Source organism: Equus asinus, chromosome 10, assembly GCF_041296235.1.
Source record: "Equus asinus isolate D_3611 breed Donkey chromosome 10, EquAss-T2T_v2, whole genome shotgun sequence".
Taxonomy (NCBI): Eukaryota; Metazoa; Chordata; class Mammalia; order Perissodactyla; family Equidae; genus Equus; species Equus asinus.
Genome location: NC_091799.1, coordinates 45,951,773 through 45,961,949, shown reverse-complemented (window position 1 = coordinate 45,961,949; position 10,177 = coordinate 45,951,773). Strand labels below are relative to the sequence as shown.

Below are 10,177 nucleotides of genomic sequence, written 5' to 3'. Positions count from 1 at the left end.
ATTATCTTTTCTTTCCCCTGGGTGTTGAGAGGCGGAAGCCTGTTAAGTAAGCACGCCTATTAATGGTGCTGGCCTGTCCCCAGCAGTCAGTGCGTGCACCTCCAAGGCCACAGATGGAGGGACTGCTGATCATGCTCAAGGCAGAGACTTGGGTCCAGCCCCACCCTGCCCTGCCCAGCTGGGGTCTCTCACCCTGGCCTGGGCACGTCCCTGGCCCTCTCTGGGGTTCAGTCTCCTATTCTGTACCATTAGGGTAACAACACCATTAATTCATATTTTTCCCAACACAATGATGACCCCTTTGGCTCAGCTCATAAATGACCGTGCCGGATTCATTTTCAGCTGAGTACCGCCATCAGGTCACTTTAACCTGAAATGCTCACCTATCGGTTTGTAAGCAGCTGACATCCGAGCCCCCCAGGGCCCACCTCCACTCTGGCCTCCCAGCACCTGCCCTAGGACCCCTAAAACCTCCCCATGATTCAGCTTCCAAAGGAGTACCACCTAGCTCAGCAAGGGGGACACAGACCAGACTGGACGCAGGATGTCAGCCGGCTCCACACTCATAGTCAGTGCTGGCTGTTCTGTTGTTCAGTGCTTTGAACGGCACGCCCGGGCCTGGGTCTGGGCCCCTCCATGGGCTCGAGCACTTCCCAGTGTTGATACCAGCTCCCTAAGGAGCCTCCCCACCCTCTACACACCCTACTGGGGCCCTGCTTGTGGAAGAACCAGGAGAGCAGCTGGGAATGAAGCCATTGCCCAGGAGGGACCCCTGATCTGTCCACCCACCCTCCTTTCTAGCAGGTCATCTGGCCCAGAAGTTGGCCCTAGGAAGACAGACCTGACCCCGGGAAGGATTCTCACTGGACCAGGTGGAGGCCACACTCCCTGATTCCTGCCGCTGGGTCACTTTACACTGCTTTCCTCATCCATTCCTGACATCTCAGCCCAGGGGCAGAGCTAGGAGTACCACTGAGCCAGAGAGACCCCTGGAGCTGCCTCAGGGGTCACCAGGGTGTGGGGGACCAGCAGGCAGGTCTCTTTCACCTGGCTCCACACTGGCCTTCTGTGTAAGATTTCATCTGGGTCTGTGAGCTCGCCCAGTCCTCCCACTGTGCAGACAGTTAGGCCAGAGGACACATAGTGAAGCAGGCAGCCTGAGATCCAGGCCCTGGCCCCCCAGGCTGGGGCTCTGCCCATTATACCTCACGTCCTCTCTCCTCTGTGGGTCCATCCTCCCTGTCATGCAGGCGCCTCACTCTACTCTGGGAAGGAATATCCCGTGATCCATAATCCGTGGGAACTGATGTGCAAAGGGAAGCACCTTTCTTATTCTAACCCCAGGCAATGCCACCAACCTGCGGCTGACACCTTAACCAGGATGCAGACTATCTGAAAAGGTTGTTTAAACACCACACCCAACCCCAGCTGACAATAAATAAGATGGTGCCACTTGTGGGTTCTCCTTATGGGTGCTAGTCTGTGCTCTCTCAGTAACTCCCTGAAGCATCGAGGAAGTCTTTTGCCTCTCTGGCCCTCAGTCTCCTCATCTGTACAATGGCGGTGTTGGACCAGAAGCTCTAAGGACCCCCGGCTTCCTGATCTGTCCTTGATTCTGTAAGGCCAGGGGCGGAACCAGCCATCCTGGGAATCCTCTCAGGTAGGGGCTGCTCCCCCAAATGACCACTGAGGCAGACACATAGCAAGCTCTTTGGAGCCACCCTGGAGAGGCGAGGGTGAGCTCCTGTCAGTCACCTCCAGTAGTCCGCCTGGTGCTTAAGAGTGTGGAGTTCAAACCCAAGCTTTGCAATTCCAGATGTACCACTTACGAGGAAATCATTTCTCTCTCTGAGCCTCAGTGTTCTTATCTGTCAACTGAAGCTGATGACATTTGTCCTGACAGCAGAGTTGGAAGGGTCTGTGGCAGAGCCTCCTAGTTATCCTCCAGTCTCTATCTTCCCACTGAGGCACAGAAATGGAAGCCCCCAAAATAAGGACTACATATCCCAGCTAGTTGTACCACGTGCCCAAGTTCTGGCCAGTGGGAGGCATGTGGAAGCGTTTGGGGGGAGCTTCGGGGACCTTCTTTAAAAGCAGCTGGCATGAACACTTTACTTGTTTGTCTCATCCCTCCCTCCATCCTGCTGCCTGAAATATGATGTGGTAGCTGCCATTTTGGACCACAAAGACAATGCCCACTGCCATGGATGACCAAATGGTGAATTGGAAGGAATCCTTGAATGCCATTTATCACCTCCCTGGACTGCTTACCTCCAGGTTTCTTTTACTTATTTAGAGAAATCCACTCCAGTTTTTTGTTTTGCTTTGTTTTGTTTTGTTTGAGAAGATTGGCCCTGAGCTAACATCCGTGCCCATCTTCCTCTACTTTATATGTGGGACGCTGCCACAGCATGGCTTCATAAGCAGTACATATGTCCGTGCCCAGGATTTGAACCAGCAAACCTAGGCCACCGAAGCGGAGAATGTGATCTTAACGACTGCACCACCTGGCTGACCCCAAATCAACTCCAGTTTTGTGTAAGCCACAGTTATTGGGGTCTCTGGCACTCAGAGCTAACCCTAATCCTCACTCACTGCCATGCGATCGGATGAAATTAGATGGTCCTCATCTAACCAAGTCACTCTCCTGCCTTAAAGTTCTTCTGTGCCTCCTCAGGATAACACTGAAACTCCTTAATGCGACACTTACGGCCCTTCGTGACCTGTCCCCCTCTGACCGCTCCAGCCTTGGCTCTCTCACTGCTCCCACCCTGCCCACCATACCCCAGGCTCCAGCGAGCAGGAGCTACTCACAGCTCCCCAGGCCACCAAGCTCTCTCTCACCTCTGGCCTTTTGCACATTCAACTCTGTCTTCCAGAAATGCCACCTCTGCCCCAGCCCTTCTCTCCTTTCAAGATTCAGCTGAAGTATCACCTCCTCTAGGAAGCTCCCCTGGCCTTCCCAGGCTTTCTTTTATTCTGCTTTTTTATTTTTCTTGGTTCTCTTGGCACCACGGGGCTTTCCCATGCTGTGTGAGAGAAACACACCAGTTTCCACATCTGTCTGCCTCCCCAGTCTGAGTGGCCTGAGGACAGGGATGGTGTCTGAGTCATCTCCGCACTGCCAGGGCCTTGCAACAGGGTAATCAGCAACAGGAGTGGAGCAAAGGGAGGCATGATGGAGGGCAGGTGCTTGCCGATGTGGACACTGTGGGCCTTGGTAAAGGGTGTGCTGAGGAAATGGTCTCGCAACCAAAAAGAACTGACTGGAGACAGAGGTGAACAGCAAGGGCGTCGTGAGCGGCTGCTCATCCCGCTCCCCTTCTCCGGTCACCTAGGAGTCGGCTCCTACTGGATCCAAGAGGCCCTCATGCACTCCCTCACGACTCGGCACTGTGCACGATCAACGGCGGGGTGGCACTCAGGCTTGTTCAGTCAGCAAATGTGTGCAGATGCACTTGGCCTTGCCAACACTTTATACTTCAACCATTCCTCATGATGGCCCACAGCCAGTGATGATAACAGGCTGGGAAAGTCGACTGGCTGGGTTTCACAGATAGCATGACTCGGGGTCCAAAGTTCACAGCTCAAGGACTCTGCTAATACTGAACGTTATTTACCAGCTTTAATACAGTTTTCTGGGGCCCTGATCTCCTAATAGCCCTTTTCTCCATCTCATATTCCCTCCTTTTACAGTGGGGAAGACTGAGGCCGATAGGGAGGAAGTGGCCCAAGGTCACACAGAGGCTGGAGCAGAGATGGGGCCCAGGCTCTGCCGCCCAGCCCATGCCCTTTGCATGACCCCTGCTGTCCAATAATTAACTGAATTTAGATGAGTCATGAGGGTCGTGAAGGGACAGATCATTACAGAGACTTTGAGCCAGGAGGACACATTCTATTGACTTGGTAACGTAATCTTTTCTTATTTTTTTAACTTTTCATTATGAGCAAGTTAAAAAATATGCAAAAATAGAGTCTAACAAACCCCCTGTATCCATCAGGAGTCAGCTTCCGTACATAGCAACACCTGCTGTCCTTGGGAACACAACTTGCATTTGTATTTCCTAGGAAGCTGGAGGAGACACACACTATAATCGCAACGGTCTTTTCAAATTGCAAACTGGATTGTGTCGACCTTGCCTCCTGCTTCCTCCAAACTCTTGAGTGATCCTCTGCTGAAGGAAGGAAGACAGCAGAGGCCCGCCCTCCCAGCCCCGGACAACCAACTTCTGGACTTCTTTTAAGTGAGAGAGAAATACACTTCTCTCTTACTTTTATTTTGGGTTTTCTCTGACATCAGCAGTTCACAAACCTGGCTACATACTGGAATCAACAGAGGAGCTTAAAAACAATACTACAAGAAGAACAAAACCCGACAACCGGCTCTCCCACGAGCGACTCTGATTCGCTCGGTCTGGAGCATCGCTCCGGCATTGGCGTTTCCAGAAGCTGTCAGGTGATGCTAACGTGCAGTCACAGTTGAGAACTACCGATTAATTACATGCGTCTGAACTAATTCTAACTGATGCGCGGCTCAGCTGAAATGGCATCTTCTCCCCGGAAGTCCCAGATGGGAGGAACCAGGGCTCCCTCATTGGTGTTTGCTCAGAACTCGTGCTGATGTCTGTTAAAGCATTCAATTTGTTGGGTCAGTGTCCCCACTGTCTTCTGAGCTGCTCCAGGGTGGGACCGAGTTAGATCTACCCAGGGTGCCTGGCCCAGGAGTCGGAGCTCTTACCTGGGCTCCAAAACCCTGCACAGGCTGATTCCGCCCATGCCCCAGCCTCTTCCAGAGCCAGGCTCCCCTTGGCTCTTCCTGCTTCTGCCCCACTGTCTTCGCCCAGTTCTTTGAATGCATCTCGACCCCTCCCACCCCGAGGCCTGTGCATATGCCTGTCCCTTTGACCTGCGATTTTAACCTGCCTCTTCAGTTAGGCCCCTACTTGTCCGTCAGATCTCATCCCCTACCCTTGCTACTCAAAGCGTGGTCTTGGCACTAGCAGCGCTGACATCACCAGGGAACTTGTTAGAAATATAGAATAGAACGCATTTATAGGTAACAACGCTTAACAAGGTCCCTAGAATACGTAGGATGCTATCATGGGCAGTTTTGACCCAAAAATATGATTGGGATGGAGGCGGGAGCAACCTTGTGCCATTTTCAGAAGAAAGGAATGCTGGGCAAACAGAAGAAACGATGTCCACTGTAATGATGGTGTGTCTGCACGATGGAATGCTGGTGACTGCCTGGCTAGCTCCAGATAGGCCAGAGGCCATAAACTCAATCACAGCCTGTAAGGGCTACAAAAGAGTGCGTCATTGTGTTAGTTTCCCACTTGTTAGCTGTAACAAATTATCACAAACTTGGTGGCTTAACACAAATTTATTATCTTAGAGTTCTAGGGCACAGAAGTCTGAAATGGGTCTCACCGGGCTAAAATCAAGGGGTCAGCGGAGATGGTTTGCTTCTGGAGATGCTAGGGGAAAATCTCTCCCTTGCCTTTTGCAGCTGTTTGCATTCTTTGGCTGTGGCTGCATCGCTCCAACCTCCGCTTGTCATCACACCTCCTTCTCTGAAGTTGGTGCTCTGTTTGCCTTTGATAAGGACCATGCGATTACTTTGGGTCACCTACATAATCCAGGATAATCTCCCTCCCTCGAGATGCCTCACTGCAGATGCGCACGCCCTGCCACATGCTCTGCTTCCATTCGTGTTATCGGTGGGTTGTGTGAGAGCCTCGATTCTAGTCTGAACTCGGACACTCACCCTCTGTGTGACCTTGGGCAAGTCCCTTTCCCTTTCTGGGTCTCAGTTTCCTCGACTATAAATTGAGGTGCAGAGGGAGGGAAAGAGGAAGGAAGCCAAGCAGGCAGCAGGGGAAACTGAGTTTGTGGCAAATACTTAGGGCTGGTTAGGTTTGACAACTTTCAGACTTTGGTCATGCCCACAGAGTGTAAACTTCACAGAGGGTAAGGTTCACATAGGAAAAAACAAGAAGAAAAGGTGGATTTTGGTTTGGTTTTTACATGCATCTTTATTTTGAAATTTCTATTCTCTGCAACATCCTCACTGTCTTGACCCAGTCTTCCATCTTCAGTTCAAGCGTAGAGAATGGAGGCCTTTGTTATGCTTAGTGTGGAATAAACGCCCAGTGCAGCTCACATTCTTTTTTTTTTGCAATCGTCTGTTCTGTTCATTATCTCAGAGCCTGAATAGTCACAGTAACTTCCTAGACATATAAGGCTCCAAAACACTGAAGGCTTCTCTTCCTGCACCAGCCAGTGTAAACACATCCTGGGTGATATCCCTTTCTGACAACGACCTGACTATGGCTTGCGATGTCCCACCATTTCCTCTTCAATCCGTCTAGTTTAAACACAGTGGCTCCAGGCCCAACATGCATTGTAAATGCCTGGATCTTTTATGCCAATTAAAAAGCTGAATCCAAAACATTTCTGAAAAATAGTCAACCCTCTGCAAGAATAATTTGTGCATTTTACCCTCAGCCTTGGTACATCCATCCTTCTCTCCAAGTCATAAATGTCGAGCATTGTGGAAGGTGAGTTAATTGCTGAGAAGATGGCCTACAAAACGTAATGCGTGGCGCGCTGTGTGAGTGATCTTCCTACGTGCCAGTAGAGGCTCCAGTGCAGACCCCATACGGGTCCCCAGAGTAGGAACAGCCTTGGCTTGGCATGAAAGATTTACCAGCCTTGGCCTGTGACCAGTCCCCTCCTCCCGCCGGATTAGCCCTTCAACCCCCACCCTATGGATTGGTAACCCCCTTGCTGCCACCTCCCCTTGGACCTCTCCCTCCTCGGACCCAGACCTGTCAGACCCGAGGCTGCTTCTGTGCCAGCATAGGGCAGAGCCCTGAGCAGAGTGGAGCCTGAGTGCACACCTGACAGGCCTGCTGGCTCAGCTTCCCCTCAAGGGACGGCTGTTCTGCAGCATTGATTTGTACAGCGCTGGGGGCCCAGTTGGGCCCGGCTTCCTGGGTGAGTTCTTTGCTGCTCTCCCTGCCCAGTGGCGGAGGGTGGGGAGTGCTGGGCGGTCGGTGGGGGCGGGGCACGTGAAGTTCGTCTTTGCTCTGGGTGGAGCAAGACTCAAGTGAGACAGCAAAGGTGGAGGCATTGATGTCCTGGCTGGAGAGTAACTGCTTCAATGCATCTGGGAACCTTACATACCATTTCAATTTCATTGAATAAATTCTATATACTGTTTAAATTATAGTTGTTGTTTTAATAAAGTCCACACTGTTTTCAGAGTTGTAGGCAAGGATAAACAGGCCCTTCTTTCCAGCTGCTGCTGGATTTGCTGCACTTATGGGAAGCCGAGGCCTGCACCTGGGGGGCTGGGCCAGGCTGCTTTCTGAGGGTGCTGCCAGCTCTGATGTCCTGGGTGGAGGCTCCAGGCCTTCTATATGCACGGCCCCATTCCACATAGCCCCATGAGGCGTTTCACTTGAGGAAACCAAGGCACAGAGGTGAAGTGAGGCAAGCCCCTCTCTGAGAACAACTCGGTCTCTGAGTGTCTTTGGTTTCTACTTCATTCGTAGGTCAATTAAACAGCCTTTGTGGGGATTTTGATGTTTGCTCAGTATATCATTTAGTAGCTATTGAGCAGCTGCCCCGTGGCAGGCATAATGCCAGTCATCAGGGACATGGTGATGAATGAAAGGGGGAAAAAATGGCTGCCCTCACGCTGCTGACATTGTACTGGGAGAGGCAGACAATAAACAGGCAAGTGTGTAAATATACTGTTTGGTATGTCAGATGGGGGAAAATAAAGCATGGTACAGGGGCCAGAGTGCTGGGGGTGAGGAAAGTTGCAATTATTAAGGGTGGTCAGGGAAGGCCTTGCTGAGCAGGTGCCATCTGAGGGACGACCCAGAAGAGGTGAGGGAGTGAGCCGCGGACAGACAGGACATGGCCCAGTTGGACCAGAGACTTCTTCAGGGCCTTTGCAGCCCTTACAATCCATGTTTTAGAGGTAACCCCCCTTTATGACAGAATCTTGGGACCTCTGAGCCGGTGTGCTTTGGGGACCCCCTTGCCCTGTCGCTCTCCAGAGTGGTCAGCATGCCGCGCCTCCTGGTGCCCTGGCTGCTCTGCCCCTCGGCAGCACAGCCTCCCCGTACTCCTCGGCGGCAGCCCTCCCAAGCCCCATCCTGCACCCAGCCATCCACCATAAACAGCTCTTCATCAACAGTGAGTGGCAAGATGCAGTCAGCAAGAAGACCTTCCCGACAATCAACCCCACCACGGGAGAGGTCATTGGCCACGTGGCTGAGGGCAACCGGGCTGACGTGGATCCGGCCATGAGAGCAGCCACGAGGCCTTCGCCTGGGGTCTCCATGGTGCCAGCTGGATGCCTCAGAGCGGGGCCGGCTGCTGAACCGCCTAGCGGACCTGGTAGAGTGGGGTCATGTCTACTTGGCTTCGCAGGAGACCTTGGACAATGGAAAGCCTTTCCAAGAGTCTTATATCTTGGACCTGGATGACATCATCAAGGTGTACCAGTACTTTGCTGGCTGGGCTGACAAGTGGCACAGCAAGAGCATCCCTATGGAGGGTGAGCACTTCTGCTTCACCCCGCATGAGCCTGTTGGCATCTGTGGCCAGATCATCCCGTGGAACTTCCCCTTGGTCATGCAGGGCTGGAAGCTGGCCCCAGCACTTGCCATGGCCAAGACAGTGGTCGTGAAGGTCGCAGAGCAGACCCTGCTTTCTGCCCTGTATTTGGACTCCCTAATCAAAGAGTCAGGCTTTCCCCCTGGGGTGGTGAACATCAACACTGGCTATGGTCCAACAGCAGGAGCGGCCATCGCCCAGCACATGGATATTGACAAAGTTGCCTTCCCCAGCTCCACTGAGGTGGGCAACCTGATCCATAAGGCAGCTGGTGATTCCACCCTCAAAAGAGTTACCCTAGAGCTAGGTGGGAAGAGCCCCAGCATCGTGTTGGCTGATGCTGACATGGACCACGCTGTGGAGCAGTGCCATGAAGCCCTCTTCTTCAACATGGGCCAGTGTTGCTGCGCGGGTTCCTGAATCTTTGTTGAAGAATCCATCTATGATGAGTTTCCTGAGAGAACCGTGGAGAAAGCTAAGCATAGGAAAGTTGGGAACCTCTTTGAGGTAGACACCCAGCAGAGGCCCCAGGTGGATAAGGAGCAGTCTGAATGACTCCTGAGCTACAGCCAGATTGGCCAGAAGGAGGGGGCAAAGCTTCTCTGTGGTGGGGAGTGTTTGGGGGAGTGGGGTTTCTTTGTCAAGCCCACGGTTTTTGGTGGTGTGCAAGATGACATGAAAATTGCCAAGGAGGAGATCTTCGGGGCTGTGCAGCCCCTGTTCAAGTTCAAGAAGATTGAGGAGGTAACTGAGAGGGACCCACAGCACAAGGTATGGCTTGGCTGCTGCTGTGTTCACCCAGGACCTGGACAAGGCCATGTACTTTACGCAGGCACTCCAGGCTGGGACAGTGTGGGTAAATACCTACACCATTGTCACCTGCCACACGCCGTTCGGAGAGTTTAAGGAATCTGGCAATGGGAGGGAGCTGGGGGAGGTTGGGCTTAAGGCCTACATGGAGGCGAAGACAGTCACCATCAAGGTCCCTCAGAAGAACTCGTAAGAACGGCCACCATGGAGACCCAACTCCAGTCCAAAGATTCCACAATCATCTGCCAGTGGTTGTCAAACCTGTTTTCAGCCATGGACCCCTTTTATTTGTTCCAAATGAGCTCTTAGAGGGAACCTCAACAAATAAAGCAATTAAAATGAGAGCTGCCCTAGTTACAGCAGGGATGGGGCTGGGCTCAGGGTCCTATCCACCTATGCCTAACCCTAGCCCCCTTGGTGGCCCTGAGTTATTTCCATGAAACCTTAGGAGTCTCTGAAAGACAGATTAAAAACCACTGATCTGGACAATGGCTTTTAGTTTTTCCTGCCAACCCAAGCACTTCCCAATGGATTAACTGATGGCTTAGTGGATGGACTCCCCATGGACCATGGGATTGGAAGGCATTAGGAGTTTCAAACTAGGCCCCATAATCTTGGCCCCATTCTTCATTGACTTACCCTAAAATATCAAGGGTGCTTTTCCTTTTCCAAGTACCAGTTACTGGCTGGTTTGCTTTCTTGCCCTCCATTTTGCTACTGATTTTGTTAATTT

The 10,177-nt window shown here is 52.1% G+C and overlaps 1 protein-coding gene across 1 annotated transcript; it reads left to right on the top strand.

Moving 5' to 3' along the window:
- Positions 1 to 6,541: 6,541 nt before the first annotated feature.
- On the top strand, positions 6,542 to 9,666 carry ALDH1B1 (aldehyde dehydrogenase 1 family member B1). The gene is given in 5 exon segments (XM_014861139.3): positions 6,542 to 6,594; positions 8,073 to 8,113; positions 8,116 to 8,332; positions 8,334 to 9,390; positions 9,392 to 9,666. Coding segments are annotated over 5 exon segments (1,614 nt in total). The 3' UTR covers positions 9,638 to 9,666.
- The last annotated feature ends 511 nt before the right edge of the window (positions 9,667 to 10,177 follow it).